This window comes from Penicillium verrucosum (genome assembly GCF_028828655.1).
Source record: "Penicillium verrucosum strain IBT 35672 chromosome Unknown utg000003l_segment0_segment0, whole genome shotgun sequence".
NCBI lineage: Eukaryota > Fungi > Ascomycota > Eurotiomycetes > Eurotiales > Aspergillaceae > Penicillium > Penicillium verrucosum.
The window spans coordinates 1651385-1667212 of NW_026643212.1; the positions used below are offsets into that span (position 1 = coordinate 1651385).

Here is a 15828-nt window from a genome sequence, read left to right on the forward strand (position 1 = left end):
CCAGCCTGGCCGCGTCCATCCCACCCGTTATCAAAAAACATACTCTTTCATCAAAGTCAATATCCTGTTCCATTCTGCTAGATTTTAGGCTCTGTTTGACCGCGATTTGGGTCGCGGGCCATCGTTTTACCCGTCCCTGTCTCTTTCATGCCTCTCCTAGCCTAAATCGAGCTTCAATGCTGACTGCCCCTCGGTAATAGCCTCTGGCATGGTGATCCCATCTGCTCAAGAACATCCTTCTACCTCGACGATGTCTAACGGCTACCCTATTTCGCCCGTCGCCGACGATACCCACGCGGATGGCGATGCGGTAGCCCAACGTGAACGCAGTCCGTCCGAACCCATGGAGTCCCACGCCGTCTCCGAGTCCTCCCCCGAACCCGATGCCGCGGACGACTCATATGACGGCGCGTCTGCTGATTCAGACGCGGAAGATGAGGAGGTAGCAGAGGACAACAGCGATTATGACGCCAACACATACAGCCGTGAAAACTCTTCATCCCCTCACCCCGACCGCGGTGCGAAGCGCAAATCGTCACCGGTTAGTGAAACCGACCTGATTAGACAAAATCCCGATCTGTATGGACTTCGACGAAGTGGTCGTGCTCGTACGACGCGCCATCTCGCCGACTCGTCTGATTCAGACTCAGATGATGTTGCACCACGCACCAAGCGTCGGCGCAAAGATGCATCCCAACAACCATCTAAGGCCTCCCGATCGGCTACTGTGTCGTCACTATCCGAGTCGGACAGTGATGAGTATGGTGGAAAGAGTGCTCGTGCTAGCAAAGCTAGAAGGCGACGTCTCCAACAAACAGCTAGCTATGAACCTTCAATGAGTGAGGTTCGCTTCTCAACGCGGACTGCGAAGAAGGTGTCGAATTACAACGAGGATGATGAGGAAGATGAAGCCATGTTTGAAGAAGACCCAGAAGATCTTCCACCAAACTACTGGGCAGAGAGTTACGTGGAGGACACTCGCCCTGCCGTCGATGTCGTCCTGAATCACCGCCTCAAGGAGGGCATCGACCCAAAATCTCATGATCTCGACCGCAATGACTTTGAGTTTTGTATCAAGTGGCAAGATAAATCACACTATCATGCCACATGGGAAAGCAATGAATCCATATCCAACTTCCGCAGCACGCGGCGCGTGGATAATTATGTTCGCAAGGTGCTCAATGAGGATATTCGGTTGCAGTATAGTGTCGACGCTCCCCCTGAAGACCGCGAAAAGTGGAATCTCGATCGCGAACGAGACGTCGAGGCCATAGAGGACTACAAAAATGTTGAACGAGTCATCGGTGTACGTGATGGTGATGATGGCACCACGGAATACCTTGTCAAATGGAAACGTCTCTTCTACGATTCCTGTACTTGGGAACCCGAAGACCTGGTTAGTGAGATCGCACAGCGTGAGATCGACCGGTTTTTGGACCGCACTGCTCGCCAACCCATCTCCGACAAGAACGAGATTAATGTTGCCACACGTAAATCCTTCGAACCCATCCACGGCACCCCTAATTTCTTGCAGAATGGAGAACTTAAGGACTTCCAAGTCAAAGGTCTAAACTTCTTGGCTTTCAACTGGGTCCGAGGTCGCAATGTGGTTTTGGCAGATGAGATGGGTCTCGGAAAGACGGTACAAACCGTTTCATTCATCAACTGGATGCGCCATGTCAGGCGGCAGCAAGGGCCATTCATTGTCATCGTTCCCCTGTCTACTATGCCAGCATGGGCTGATACCTTCGATCACTGGACGCCAGACCTGAACTACGTTGTTTACAACGGTAGTGAGAAGGCGCGCTCCGTTCTACGGGATTATGAATTGATGGTCGATGGCAATCCCAAACGTCCAAAGTTCCACGTTCTGTTGACAACTTACGAGTACGCAATGAACGATTCACCGTTCCTCGGCCAATTCAAGTGGCAATTCATGGCAGTGGATGAGGCACACCGTCTCAAGAATCGCGACTCGCAACTTTATATGAAATTGTTCGAATGGAAATGCCAGGCACGCCTCTTGATCACCGGTACTCCAATCCAAAACAACCTTGCTGAGCTTTCAGCACTAATGGATTTCCTCAATCCGGGCCTCATTGAAGTCGACGTCGACATGGATTTGAATGCCGAGGCAGCATCTCAAAAACTTGCGGAATTAACAAACTCTATTCAGCCCTACATGTTGCGGCGTACCAAGTCCAAGGTTGAGTCGGATCTTCCCCCGAAGACTGAGAAGATTATTCGGGTGGAGCTCTCCGATGTCCAATTGGAATACTACAAGAACATCTTGACGAAAAACTACGCTGCGCTGAACGACGGGAACAGGGGAATGAAGCAGTCCCTTCTGAACATCATGATGGAATTGAAAAAGGCTAGCAACCACCCATTCATGTTCCCTAACGCAGAAGCAAAGATTCTGCAAGGCAGCAGTCGTCGAGAAGATATCCTTCGTGCCATGATCACCAGCAGTGGAAAGATGATGCTTCTGGATCAACTCCTTCGTAAGTTGAGCGTTGATGGCCATCGAGTTTTGATCTTCTGTCAGATGGTTGGTATGCTTAACATCCTGAGTGAGTATATGGAATACCGTGGTTACAAATATCAACGGCTTGATGGAACTATCCCGTCTGCCGCCCGTCGCTTGGCAATTGAGCATTACAACGCTCCTGGTAGCACCGACTTTGCATTCCTTCTCTCAACCCGCGCAGGTGGTCTCGGTATCAACCTTATGACTGCAGACACTGTCGTTCTGTTTGATTCGGATTGGAACCCCCAGGCTGATTTGCAGGCTATGGCGCGTGCTCATCGAATCGGTCAAACAAGACCCGTAAGCGTTTACCGTCTTGTCTCAAAGGACACGATCGAGGAAGAAGTCATTGAACGAGCTCGCAACAAACTCTTGCTCGAGTTCATCACCATCCAGCGTGGTGTCACAGACAAAGAAGCCTCAGAGATGCAAAACAAGATGGCTCGCGTGGTTGCCGAGCCTAATTCCACAGACGATATCTCTCGGATCCTCAAGCGCCGCGGTCAGAAGATGTTCGAGCAAACCGACAACCAGAAGAAACTAGAGCAGCTTGATATCGATTCCGTCCTTGCAAACGCAGAATTACACCAAACCGAAGAGGCCGAGCAAATCCAAGCCGACGGTGGTGAGGAATTTTTGAAAGCATTCGACTTCGTCGACATCAAAGTTGACGATCTCACTTGGGACGATATCATTCCCAAGGAACAGCTTGAAGTGCTCAAGGCCGAGGAAAAGCGCAAAGATGATGACCATTATCTTGCTGAAGTGATTGAGCAAAATCGACCCCGCAAGCGTCACGCCCCCACGGACACGACAGATTCACGAGAGGAACGCAAGGCGAAACGCCTCGCAAGGGCTCAAGTCAACATCGATGATGGCGAGGAAGAGAGTGCCTCGTTGGATCCCAAACGCCCTCTGGGAGAAAAAGAATATCGTGCGCTTTCTCGAGCATTCCTTCGCTACGGCGATCTGGATGACTCTGAAGATCTCATCCTCGAGGATGCCCGATTACAAACTCGCGATCGGGGCACCGTTCGTGACGCTCTTCATGAAATCACCGACAAGGCAAACTCGCTTGTCCAGGAAAGTCTGGATCAATTAGAGGCCATGAAACAATCAGGTAGGAACCCGACGAAGAAAGAGCAGAAGGCCGTTTTGTTCGACCACCATGGCGTCAAGCGACTGAACGCATGGACTATCGTGGAGCGTCCACCGGATATGCGCCTTATCCGCGGTATCATTAAATCATTGCCTGATTTCAGAACATTCCGGCTCCCTGAAGCTACCAAATTGGCGGACTACAGCTGCCAGTGGGGTGCACGTGAAGACGGAATGCTTCTTGTGGGTATCGCGCGCCATGGGTTCGGTGCGTGGACCCAGATTCGCGATGACACTGAGCTTGGCCTCGGTGATAAATTCTTCCTTGAGGAACACCGAGTGGAGCGAAAGACACAACGCCTGCAGACCGAGGAGAAGGCAACAAAATCCCCGGGCGCTGTCCACCTTGTTCGACGAGCTGAATACCTCATGTCTGTTTTGAGAAACAAGTTCAATAACAATGCTACAGCCAGAAGGGCAGTCGACAACCACCACCGCAACAATAAGCGTGGCTCACGGGTTTCCGGTAGTGGTAGTGTCTCTGCCTCTCCGGCTCCTTCCAGTTCTCGCAGGCCTGAGAATCCCCGCAAGGGCCACCGTGAATCTGATCGATCACGCCCCCGCCCTCACACGCATGCCAGCCGGGAGGGAGACCGTCATAGTACTCCTAGCCATGACTCTCGTCCCCGGTCTGGTCTTGATATTGATCGCCCACGCCACCGTCTATCTGACGCCTCAAATGACGAGCTTCGTCGCCGCAAAGGTCATGAGAACGGCGGTTCTAATAAAGAAGACATGGCGTTCATGTTCTTCAAGCCTATTGTTGCCAATTTGAAGCAAGTGTCAATGATCACTGCCAAAAATTACCCGAGCAAGAATGAGCGGGCCCAAAAACTCCGTCTTACCCTTGTGAAGATTGGAGAATTCATTCGCAGTACTCTGGAGGGCTCGCAATCGATGCCCTCCTTGGAGGTCCGACTATGGTAAGTTGTCTTCTTGTCACATTTATCTAACACATTCTGATTTGCCTTTCAGGGATTACGTTTCACTCAACTACTGGCCGAACAAAGACGCCAGTGGTGCTAAGCTGCAGCAGATGTTCAATAAGGTCATGGAAGCCAGTAAAGCTTCCAAGGCCTCTAATGGCAGCTCGGCTTGAGTTCCCTATCTCATGGGCACAATGGGTACAGGTGTTCTTTGTTTCAGTCCAACTTCACTTTAGCACGGTTTGATGACATGCACGTTCAGCGTTTCTGATATCAGATATCTACCTATCCTTTTTCTTTTTATGTTCTTTTTGATGATAGACACTCAGCGTATTTCTTTTGCAATCTCTGCTCCCTCTCCCTCTACAATGTTCTCACTTCCAATGTTGGACTACGTTATTCCGGTATTTTTGCATTGGACTCGAGGTTTTGCAGTCGTTGTTATTGTCATCTTCCGACTTCTCGCACAATTCCTTGAGCTGTCCTCATCAAGGTGACCTCCATTTCTCTCTTTTGCTCTCTGTTCGTTGAAGGTACATATGGATGCAACTTGTTGCATGGCATTGCGAATGGCGTCGACTTCTTTGTGTGAGCCCCAAAAGCACAGAAGGAAGAATTTTCAAAACGAACATAACCCTACGGTCTTGGATGATCACTGCATGGCGTGTTTGGGGGTTTCTTTTCTTTTTCTTTTCAATTTTTTTTTTTTTTTTTTTTTCAATGGGGGAGTTTTGGACTGGCTCTCCATGGTCTTTTTTTACCTGGATTGAGCCAATCATACCATATCCCCTTTGCTTTAGTTTGCTTTTTTTTTCCTTGTATGTCGTGAGCATACGAGGACTCTTCCTATGGAGGCATCCGTAATCAAGGGCAGTTAGTTTTCTTTCTCACCACGTGTATATCTTATGGAGTGGCTGCCATGGCGTCGACTGGTTTCCTTAATCTTTCTGATCATTCAGTGGGAGTTTGTACATTCCTCGCTTTTTATTTTCGGTTAGTACCAACGTAAGACAAGGGCCTTTTCCCTTTAGTATGAATTATCCATTCAAGAAGGTCTTTGTCCTAGTTTATAGCTCAAATAAACAAACACCCATTCCAATATACAAGTACAACCCTATAAGACTAACAATCCCGCAAGCCGATCTATTTGGCCTAGACCATATCAGAGACGTTATAACTGCAAAAAAAAAAAAAAAAAAAACATTGGAGTGTTCTTAGACAAACCCCCGTGTTTGTGCATTCGTCCAGGTTGCGGAGAGTCACTAGTTGTATTGGAACGTGTTTACTATGTTCAATGTGAATTGATCACATATAATCGAAAAGCTTCAATATTTCGGATCCGAGGCATTGTACTCCCAGTTTTTATCGTAAATCTCCATGTTTCTCAATTCTACCCCAGAAATATTAGGCCGTTCGAAAGAAGGCTCAAATGCATCTCTTTGGATTCCAATTCCCCATGGAATGTCCAACGGCGTGCGTTCAAAGAATGGATTTTGTCCCTCTCCGTAGAGATATTCTTGCACCTCCTTTTCAAGCCAAACCATACGGCCAATCTGTGGATTCGGCAGCTTCAGCCCAATCAAAACAGCCGGTTGCGAGCGCGCATCTCTGTCTGCCCATAGTGTATTTCCACGTATCTTTGTGCGCATCTCTTGAAGCAAACCATGCCAATCTCCACCTTCATCAAGGAACTTCAGCATGCTCAGCTTGATAAACCGGATGGATTTTGGTAATGCACAAAGAAACGATATGACATCGGGCTGTGTCACTAGGAAGCGTGATAGTTCAAAACAGCATAGTTTAGGCCATTTATCTACTGGAATAAAGCTCTGTAAAGGAATGAGACGTTCGGGTGATCCAGCGCTATATTCGTCATCGTAGGGATTGTTAATGACTGTAGTATGCAAGCTGAAATCTTCCATGTCCTTTGCCTCATCCAATGTACTGCGAAGTCGTCCGTTCAAAAATGATCGCCAGCACGCATCGAGTTGATCATCACTTTCTCCGCCTATTAGAAAGGTGATAGCTAGATGACGGAAGCCCGGGTTTTTCAGTACTATCGCAAAGTTGTCGTACTCCTCGCAGGGTTGATCAAAGATCGTACAATTGAGTCCAGTCGGCAGATGATTGGAAGACATAACCAGCTCGGAAACTGAGTTCGGTTCATTTGCCAGTACGCGTAGTACAGAAATAACGCCGCGGTACCTTTCTCTGAGTTCGGGATATTCTTTCCAATGGTATGCGATGGGTGGTTCGACTGGGCCATTCAACCATCCCCGTGGAATAGGGTAATTGAACCCCTTTGGAAAAGCGCGAATCATAGGCGTAGAATAGAGCGGAGTAAAGAGATGGCCGTGGGCTGAAGGCGTGATAGTGACTCTCTTAAGAGCAGGGAACTGTTTGACGCCGTATAAGAGGGCGTGTACGTCACTATTATTGGCCAGCACATCCTTTTGTTGGTCTAGCAAGTGCCGGTAATACTTCCAGCGCTCGCTTAGCGCAGGTTGTGCGAAAACTTGCTCTCGACGCTCGATATGATCGGGACGGTCTACGTCTCGACCCCTACGCTGTGTCAGGAGGGCGAGGTTTGCCTCGCATGCATGTTTGAACCACTTTGGACATCCGTCCTCGAATTCGTGTCGTTCAAGAATCCGCTCCTGGGGGTACGAGCCGTATCTCTGGGCCCACTCTCTAGTGTTTCCAGGTTCGTCTTCGTCCGAGAAATTCTCATTTCCCTCGGCTGATTCGTTGAATCCGTGGGGGCCCCTGGCAAAGCGGGCTTCATCCCATACTATCTCAGTCACACCGTGACGGAATTTGTCGTGGCCTGCTATACAGCGAAAGACTTGGACATTTAGTGGGTTGGCGGATAAGAAAACGCGGTCGATGCGGAGAATCGACGCATTCCTAAATTGTACACATGAGAGGCGGAGATTCTTGATGTCGGAGTTAGATAGATACGATGATATGCATCCCCATAGCTCGAAAGGGAGGACAGGGAGAGTGGCATAAGCCATGAGATACCTAGGTAGAGACGAAGTGATAAAAATGAGGTTGTCCACAGAAGTAAGCCACTCCCGCCCCGGGGGCCGTTCCTCCAGGGTCGATCCCAGTCCTCGGGCCTCACTTTTCATTTCTTTGGCTTCATACTTGGTAGTTCACGCTTGCACATTTTGATTCTGCGAAGATGGTTACACACAAAATGCTCCTGTGATCGCTCGACACCAAGTTCGATCGGCTTCCTGGTCGTTGTCGATGATGGTTCGTCATACAGGTTGCTAGTGACTACAAACCCGGAAACATTGAACAATATACAACAATATACATGCAACATGGTAATTTCCAATCAATTCTGGTACGGGTCGTAACAATGCATCCACGGCTATTCATGAATAAAGTCACCCTACTCACTCGAGTAGTACTCATCCTCATCGTCATCGGCCCGATTTCCCGCAGCCCCGTTCATAACGAACGTATACTCATGGCCCACCTCCTCCACGAGGGCCAAGAGCATATTTTGCGGGGGATATCTTCGCGCAATCCCCCAGAATGGTTTTCCCTTTTCTGCATGTAGAATTGCAGCGGCTTGGCTTGACTTGCCGCGGGAGGAAAGTTCTCCTGGTCTCTTCTTCCCAAAGATCGCATCCATTGTGTCTTGGCCGTTCATGTAGGGAAATAGATGGGATGCTTGAATAACGTCCTCATCTAGATAATCCCCAATAATAGGATCCCATAGCCATGGTTCAGTAGATGTTTAGCCCCGTAGACTTCGATCATAGTGTGACGGAAATTAGCTTGTTGACTTGTGTCTCGACTCCCTGCGCCCGTGCCTTTAATGGCCATTCCCATAGTGGAGGTGGTGAAGAGTCTCATAAAGGAGGCCCTTAGACTCCAGATATCCCACAGAGCAATCACGAAGCTTCATACTTCCTGAAGAACGCCCAGGGCTACCTTGTTCGAGGCTGTGACATTTTGTCTTGGTGACTCTTGGGAATAGCAATGGGTGCAGGGGACTTGGATAAGAAGAGATTGGAGATAAGCTTCGACAATCTGGAGCGTTTATTCTCTTGAGAGAACTGGCTAGTGTGAGAGGAGGAGGAGGAGGTTGAGGTAGCTGGGTGTCTTCACAGATTCTCCTGGTCTGTTCTTAGGCTTGGACATTTTTTCAGATTCAATTCAAATTCAAATTAGTTCAATTCAGATTCATTTTAGATTTAGTTTAGATTCAACTTAGATTCAATTCACTTTAGAAGTCCCTATGGCTAACTATATAAAGACGGCTATGAGAATGATGCACGATGGAAGACATTCATCCAGGAACTTGACGCCGCAGCCACCGAAGCAGAAGCGGAAACGGATAAGAGAATATGGTGGAATCCAGGTCTTATCTTTTTCGGCCTTGTCCAGGGCATTTGTCAGAGCTTGCTTCTCGTCAAACGGAACCGAATGATCCCAGATAAGCTCGACTTTGATTGCGTGAGAGAACTCTGGTTCCTGCATGGGACTGTCCATCATCTCTTGGTCAATTGCTTCTGTCTGCTGCATCCAAGCTGGTAGATTCCGGTTTTCCACAATTGGTGCATTGCGGATACACGCCGCTGTTGCAAAGCGGGCCTCCCAGGCCGAGACTTTGACTGTATTGAAATACTTCAGTATTTCCCAGGCTCGACCAAACGGCTCCATGGGCCCTTCGCCCGGCAAAGGGCCTATCACAGGGACAGGGTATTCCAGGGGATCATCCCTAGGGAACTTGATTTTGGCCACTTCTTCAATCTCATCCCACTGCAGGGAGCTCATGTCTCGGTTTGTTTCGTCAGAGAAGGAGGCATAGTCTTCAAGGCTGAGTTTCAGGTGTACGGATCCGATGATAGCCAAGCTGCCATACGTAGCAGAGAACTAACGGCTTGTTCTACTCCGTATAGGACGACAGCAGCCACTGGTTATGCATCCCACGCAGTCTACGAAAAGAGATATTCCAGCTAGTGCACAACGACCAAGGCCACCAAGGATTCGAATGCTGCAGAGCGAAGATAGCAGGTCTAGTAATATACCGTGGGATGCACAAGCTCAATCGTACATCAAGCATTGCCCTGAATGCATTCGCAACAACACAAGGTTGGAGGAGGCATCGACCGTACGGGACGCTGCAACCGATCATTTCGCCACCAATACCCTATCATACAGTTTGCACCGACTTCATCACCGGCTTACCAGCTTCCAAAGAAATATTCGACGCAGTACCCTTTATAACTTACAAATTCAGAAGGCGTTTAGGCGACATCGCCGGCAAAGTAGCCTGGACAAGCAAGAAATGGGCTCTCGGAGTCGCAGCACTAGCCTTCCTACAGTGTGCTGACTGGGGCATCCCAACAGTATGGATCAGTGATCGTGATCCGAAGTTCACGAAAGGATTCTGCAAAGCACTGTTCACCGCAAAGCGAATCTCGCTCCGATCTTCCGCAGTAGCCCTTCTTGCACCACCGCTGTTATCAGCTCCCCCACTTATTCCATTGTTGCTAACGCCGAAGTCTCTATTACCAAGCAAAAGCATGGAGGATGGAGGGAATGTGTTTACCCTGGTTTTTTTCCTTTTCCTTTATTGCTTGCAGTTATGCACGTGCTCCCTGCTGGCTGCAACCAATGAACAACATAACTATCACGTTTTAATACTGTAAAATAGCCGATATCGAGAGGTTGTAAATGGTAGGAAGAATACGCCTGCTATCTTAACTAGTGAACAAGGGGCCAGTCCTTAGACTTATGTAATAATCAGGTCATGCCTACCTAGGTAGTAAGCAAATTAGAGTGGAAGGTAAGGTTAAGTTCGATGATTATATACTCAGACTCAGCACTAGAGTGATCTCTAAAAAGGAAAGGGAAAGCAATGTCGTCGTGCGGCCTAAAATCCGGTGTATATGTAGGGATCTGGCTGGCTTATGGCAGGATCGGGGGCCAGGTTGATAAAAAGGAAATGAAGATGCCCTATAGGAAAATAGAAGTCCCTAACGACTGTCACATGGACTCCTGTCTAGTTTTGCACTATAATGCCCATATAAGAAGAAAATCATGATTATTGACAATATATTTGTAGTGACCACCCATAGTGGTGAACTAACTGTCATTGAGCGAGACCTGCAAGCCATACCAAAAAAAAAAAAAGGTAATAAAGAAACAAAAAAGATTATTCATATATTCCGTTGCAAGATACCTCTCTTCTGCCTGGGGTTGGAAATACAAATAAATACGCAACTCACCAACACCATGCACGCCGGGATATGAGGGGACAACAAATGAAACAGTAACTGCAAAGTGACATAGAGCAGAGGGCAGGCTAACCAAGCATGGCCTCTAAAGGTTGAGGAGAAAAGGAGGAGCAAAGTAGGGGAAGGATAAATAGGAGAGAAAAATAAATACGGCAGCTAAGTGCTGCCCTCGATGGTCAGCACCTCTGCTGACTTCACCAACTGGTCCTGTTGAGTTTGGAACTGCTGCTGCTGCAGTTGCAGCTTTTCAAGACTCGTCGTCAGGTGTGCGGGTGGTACTGAGCCGACCATTGCGCTGAACAGCCCGATCTCAGCGTCAATGAGGTCGTCAAAGATAGCTTCCTTCTCGCGCCATGCGCGCTCGCGTTGTGGGCGAATTGTCTCCCACTCGGCTTGCAGCCGTGTAGCCTCCTTGCCAGCCCACGCGATCTGTCGACGGAGAAGACGGTAGAGTTCGCGCGGGGGTAGGGCGAGCTCCGGTTCGTCGAAGTCGAGGTCCGGGCCAAGCTCTGGCATCGAGGTCTCTTCGGGATCGTGTGTGTCGGTTGTGACGGTGTGTGGAACAATAGTGATTGCTTCGGCGTGTGGCTCGGACTCGGTGCCCGGCTCCCTGGGCTGGGTCAGCTTCAAGCGGATGCGTTGCAGCTTCGAGGCTGGGGTGCCGGTGGTGCTGCCCGGGGTGCCATGGACTTTTGAGATGGAGTCAATTGGGCGCATGGTGTCGGTTTCGTGAACAGAGCGCATGTGCTTGGTCAAGGCGTCGGAACGGGTGAAGTTGCGGTCACATTCTGTAGTTCATTGTTAGTACTCGAGATCTATCAACATCATATACCCCGTTTCGAGGGGTCACAACGTACCGGGTAGAGTGCAGTAGAATGGCTTCTCGCGGGTGTGACTTCTCATATGTGCGCGAAGGGCATAGGCGCTAGCATGTGTTTGACCTTTGCGGGTGCAATCGTTCCACTCGCATGAGTATCGCTTCTGTCGGCTCCCGATATGTTCATTGTGAAGGTGCTGCACCAATCCATCCATGTTGCCGAGATCGCCAGCGCTGCATCCATCCCATCGGCAGATAGTGACCTGGTCGGTACTCTGGCCGCTATAGTCATCTTCTTGATTGGTGCCAAGGAGGCTAAGGATGCTGGGGGAGTTTGGAATATCGCCAGAGCTATCAGAGGAGATTGAGGCAGTCGGGGAGGGAGGAGGGTGGATTTCGTCTTGGGCAGAGGAGAGAGGAGTCTGACGGTCCCAGGACGCGACACCGGTGCGACGACGCTTGGAGGGCGGCAAGTTTGACATCGAGGGCGAATGCGCGCGGCTTTCATGTTTCATGGATTCATGATCTGAAGTCTCGAGGGATCCCACCGAGGAGAGAGGAGAACCAGGAGAGTCTCGTGAAGCCATTGTGGATAGTATAGCTGATATAGAAAAAGGGACGCGGCAACAAACAAATTGCATCCGTCTATTAGCTATAGCGAGGGAGGCCATCGTATCACATCACGTGTCTTGGCGGAGGAGGATGAATTGGATCACGTGGTTGACTTGGAGCTGGCGCAAGTGAACACCCTCCTCTCCCTCCCCTCTCCCTCTGTTGTCCCTCTGTTCTCCCTCTTCTTGTCTTCCTTCGTTGTTCTTACATGTATGGATTGACCTTGTTTATTGTCTTTCTCATTCTATTTACCACCTCTTAAGACCCTGTGTTGGTTTATTTACCAATGCACAGACCTCCTCTCTCTCTTGGTGGACCGCACTAACCCAATGGTAAGCTTGCCTTTGCCCTCTATGCACACTACATACACTACCCGCTCTATACAATGAACATTACACAACACCGAATATCCTCAACTGCCCTACATACTACAAGATGATCAGAGTCTATTGAATTTGCAATACTGACAATCACCAATTACATGTGCGATTGTATGTTGACTTTTCTACACTTGATCTGACCTATACAACAACCCATTGGCATACAAACCTCTCTCATTTGCTATGATCTGTGTCTAATAAATCTATAGATATTCTGCAGGAAATTCCTAGTACCGAGCCCCAGAAACCGTGTGTTCCTCCAAAATCGCATCGATCTCAGCCATCTCAGAATCCGTCAGCGTCTCTGCACCACCCATGTTCTGAACCACCTTATCCTTCGTAGTACCGCCAGGGATGGGGATAATAGTAGGCATGCCAGGCTTGCCACTCTTGGTCCGGATCCATGCCAATGCAATCTGAGCAGGAGCATCACCTTTGCGAGTAGCAAGGTCATTGACCTCATTGATGAGTTTCAGGTTGTGTTTGAAGTTATCTTCTTGGAACCGGGACATGTGGTGCCGAATATCATCGTGGGGGATATCGGCCAGCGAGGTCACAGCTCCGGTCAGAGCACCTCGGCCGAGTGGAGAGTAAGCGATAACGGGGATGTCGAGCTCCGCACAGGTTTTGGCAACATCGTTTTGGAGAATATCAGTAGACCATAAGGACATTTCAACCTCGACGGCAGCAATTGGGTGCACCTTGTGTCTAGAGAAGCAGTTAGAGTTGAGTTTGTCTATAAGAAATCCCCATGAAGACCATAAGAGTCGAAAATAGAGACACATACGCTCGGCGGATCGTCTCGGCATCAACCTCGCTCAATCCAATTCCTCCAATCTTGCCCTCCTTGACATACTCTGCGAGAACCTTGATGGTCTCCTCAACGGGGAAAGCAGAGTCTTGTCGAGCGCATTCGAAAATGTCGAGCTTCTTCTTGCCATCAAGCAAACGCAGACATTCGTCCACGCTACGACGGATGTTCTCTTCCGAGCCATCCGGGACAAGCTCGCCCTTCTTCAACCCACCCTTTACACTGAGAACAACCTTGTCTGCGTTCTCAGGGTACTTGGCGAAGTACTTGTTGAGCAGGTGCAGAGAGTTGTACTCCGGAGTGCCGTACAACTCGCCAGCGTTCCAGAAGTTGGCACCCAGTTCCAGGGTAGTGTTAAGTGTCTCAAAGCACACCTCATGAGATGGAGGCTGTGCATTCCACGTCATTCCTGATTTGATGATTAGCATAATGTCCGCCAGTTGTGGTGTTCGCTTGGGCGGAATCGTACTCATGGTGCCATAGCCAATAGGGCCGACTTCCTTTCCAAGTAGAGAAGGCATTGTCAAATATAAAAGACGAGTTTAGAAACTTTAGTGAGATAAGACAGTTGGTTGAATGTTGATCTTGGTGGCGGGTTGGTCTTTTATGGGGTTCAAGAAGTGCCCCGCTGTCGGGTTAGATTGATCGCAGTTAAGGATATCCCCAGGTTGTTACCGCGAGTTTCGTGCGATCACTTAGCCCGTCTAGGTAAATCCTCATGATAATAACTTCTAATCCGAACTTCCCGTGTGCTCTCCGGGCATAACCTGCGGAGTTGTACTGTTGATGTTCGGAGTTGTGACCGGAAAACGAACGGAGTTAAGGGAGTTTAGCGTTCAACCTCATAAGGGCGAAGTATTGATTTCTTTGCGAGGTGAAGGTGCTATTATTACTACAGCGCATAGCCAATTGTCGGTAAATCGTCTAACGAAGATGGGCTACACTGGATGCCTCATCTCGACGATCCTATTTCTTTTTTTTTCCTGCAGAGCTGCCTACTTCATAAATTTGGCCCGGATGGCCGAAAATGACCAAAGTCCTGAACTACCTAGGTAGATCTCAATTTCTTTCTCCGGTATAACCTTCTTCAAGCCGCCAGGCCAAAGCTAGACATCAAGGCATCAACATTCAGAGTTTTGGCAGCTGGCGCCTATACCGCTTCCTAGGAAGCCATCCAATCCAATCTCATCAGAGCTGTTAATCACATTCTTCAATCGATGCTCCAACTCCTCATACAAGGAATCAAAGGCAACAGGGATATCCTCGGTCGTAACTTTCTTATCCCCATTCCAACCCTGCCCAATCTGGACGTTCTCGATTGGTCTGTTGTTGCTTTGTACATGTTTCACGGTATGAGTGTAGCCAGCCCCATTGCTGCTATAGGTTGGTGTGTAGCTGGTGGAGCTAGAGTAGATAATGTGCGTGGTTTGTGTTGGCTTCATGTTGCCCAAGTCCTCTTTGGTCTCCACACTGGCAGTGGGCGTGGCGGTTGGAGTTGATGTTGATGTTGCCGTTGCCGTTGGGGTTGGCTCTTCCAGACCCAACCCTTGCAAGATGTCATGGACGTACTTCTGGGTGTCTGGAATAAGTCTCTGTATTTTGTTAGGAGTGTGTTGTTTCAATGATAGGAGTGCCATGTCTGAGTGACTAACCGGTGACCGAGATTCAAGTTTGCTAGCTTGTCCCTTTTCCATCGCCTCATCTGTCTGGTGGATTGGATGCGCGTTGACAGTAGACACTGCCAGCAGTGCTATCAGGACTGAGAGCCATGATGCCCTTGGAATAACTTGAGACATAGTGTATGGATTCAAGCGCATGTTGTGATGAAGTGGTTGCTTGAAACGGGGTACTTCCCTGCTAATATGGAACAGGTAAACATCAAGCGTCACGACTATTCTAAGATGCAACGCCTGGGAGGCCGATCTGCGACCCTATTTTGTGGACTACCGAAATTACCGAAATGCCAATGCCAATGCCAGCCCTTTATCGTTTGGAATGAGGCTTTAATAGTACTTGAATGCTGATATTCATATCCCTGATATATTTTCCTTTTTTTTTTTTTTTTGGTAGCTCAATTCAAACATTGTTTCCATCGGCTGAGAGAGTCTGGGGGAGTTGTTTATCTGTGAAATTGGTTTGACACTGTATCAAAAGAATTATTTCTTGAGCAAAGCGTTCCTTCGTGGATCTAGGGGCCTGTGTCGATCCCCAAAATGACAGAACACATTCCAGAGACAGATTCTCCTGTGCGCCCTTGTTAGATCATAATGATTCTGCCAAGAAAGAATGACTCTCGGGGAGCTACCATCTAGAGTGACTGGAATGAGGGAG

The 15828-nt window shown here is 48.8% G+C and overlaps 8 protein-coding genes across 8 annotated transcripts; 1 reads left to right on the forward strand and 7 right to left on the reverse strand.

Moving 5' to 3' along the window:
• Positions 1 to 250: 250 nt before the first annotated feature.
• N7516_008326 (chromatin-remodeling ATPase CHD1) lies at positions 251 to 4787 on the forward strand (the record flags this gene model as incomplete). The annotated part of the gene is made up of 2 exons (XM_057221045.1): positions 251 to 4611; positions 4664 to 4787. 2 exons carry the CDS (start codon positions 251 to 253, stop codon positions 4785 to 4787), a joined length of 4485 nt encoding a protein of 1494 aa, XP_057071317.1.
• Positions 4788 to 5939: 1152 nt separating this feature from the next.
• Positions 5940 to 7748, reverse strand: N7516_008327 (uncharacterized protein; the record flags this gene model as incomplete). Its single annotated transcript, XM_057221046.1, has 1 exon — positions 5940 to 7748. One exon carries the CDS (start codon positions 7746 to 7748, stop codon positions 5940 to 5942), a length of 1809 nt encoding a protein of 602 aa, XP_057071318.1.
• A 269-nt stretch (positions 7749 to 8017) lies between these two features.
• Positions 8018 to 8263, reverse strand: N7516_008328 (uncharacterized protein; the record flags this gene model as incomplete). Its single annotated transcript, XM_057221047.1, has 1 exon — positions 8018 to 8263. One exon carries the CDS (start codon positions 8261 to 8263, stop codon positions 8018 to 8020), a length of 246 nt encoding a protein of 81 aa, XP_057071319.1.
• Positions 8264 to 8694: 431 nt separating this feature from the next.
• Positions 8695 to 9411, reverse strand: N7516_008329 (uncharacterized protein; the record flags this gene model as incomplete). Its single annotated transcript, XM_057221048.1, has 2 exons — positions 8695 to 8750; positions 8952 to 9411. The coding sequence occupies 2 exons, from the start codon at positions 9409 to 9411 to the stop codon at positions 8695 to 8697; spliced, it is 516 nt and encodes a 171-aa protein (XP_057071320.1).
• Positions 9412 to 9768: 357 nt separating this feature from the next.
• On the reverse strand, positions 9769 to 10165 carry N7516_008330 (uncharacterized protein; the record flags this gene model as incomplete). Its single annotated transcript, XM_057221049.1, has 2 exons — positions 9769 to 9787; positions 9870 to 10165. 2 exons carry the CDS (start codon positions 10163 to 10165, stop codon positions 9769 to 9771), a joined length of 315 nt encoding a protein of 104 aa, XP_057071321.1.
• Positions 10166 to 11033: 868 nt separating this feature from the next.
• N7516_008331 (C2H2-type zinc finger protein) lies at positions 11034 to 12281 on the reverse strand (the record flags this gene model as incomplete). Its single annotated transcript, XM_057221050.1, has 2 exons — positions 11034 to 11665; positions 11735 to 12281. The coding sequence occupies 2 exons, from the start codon at positions 12279 to 12281 to the stop codon at positions 11034 to 11036; spliced, it is 1179 nt and encodes a 392-aa protein (XP_057071322.1).
• A 632-nt stretch (positions 12282 to 12913) lies between these two features.
• On the reverse strand, positions 12914 to 14018 carry N7516_008332 (aldo/keto reductase family protein; the record flags this gene model as incomplete). Its single annotated transcript, XM_057221051.1, has 2 exons — positions 12914 to 13394; positions 13474 to 14018. 2 exons carry the CDS (start codon positions 14016 to 14018, stop codon positions 12914 to 12916), a joined length of 1026 nt encoding a protein of 341 aa, XP_057071323.1.
• Positions 14019 to 14618: 600 nt separating this feature from the next.
• N7516_008333 (uncharacterized protein) lies at positions 14619 to 15293 on the reverse strand (the record flags this gene model as incomplete). The annotated part of the gene is made up of 2 exons (XM_057221052.1): positions 14619 to 15089; positions 15150 to 15293. The coding sequence occupies 2 exons, from the start codon at positions 15291 to 15293 to the stop codon at positions 14619 to 14621; spliced, it is 615 nt and encodes a 204-aa protein (XP_057071324.1).
• Positions 15294 to 15828: the final 535 nt, after the last annotated feature.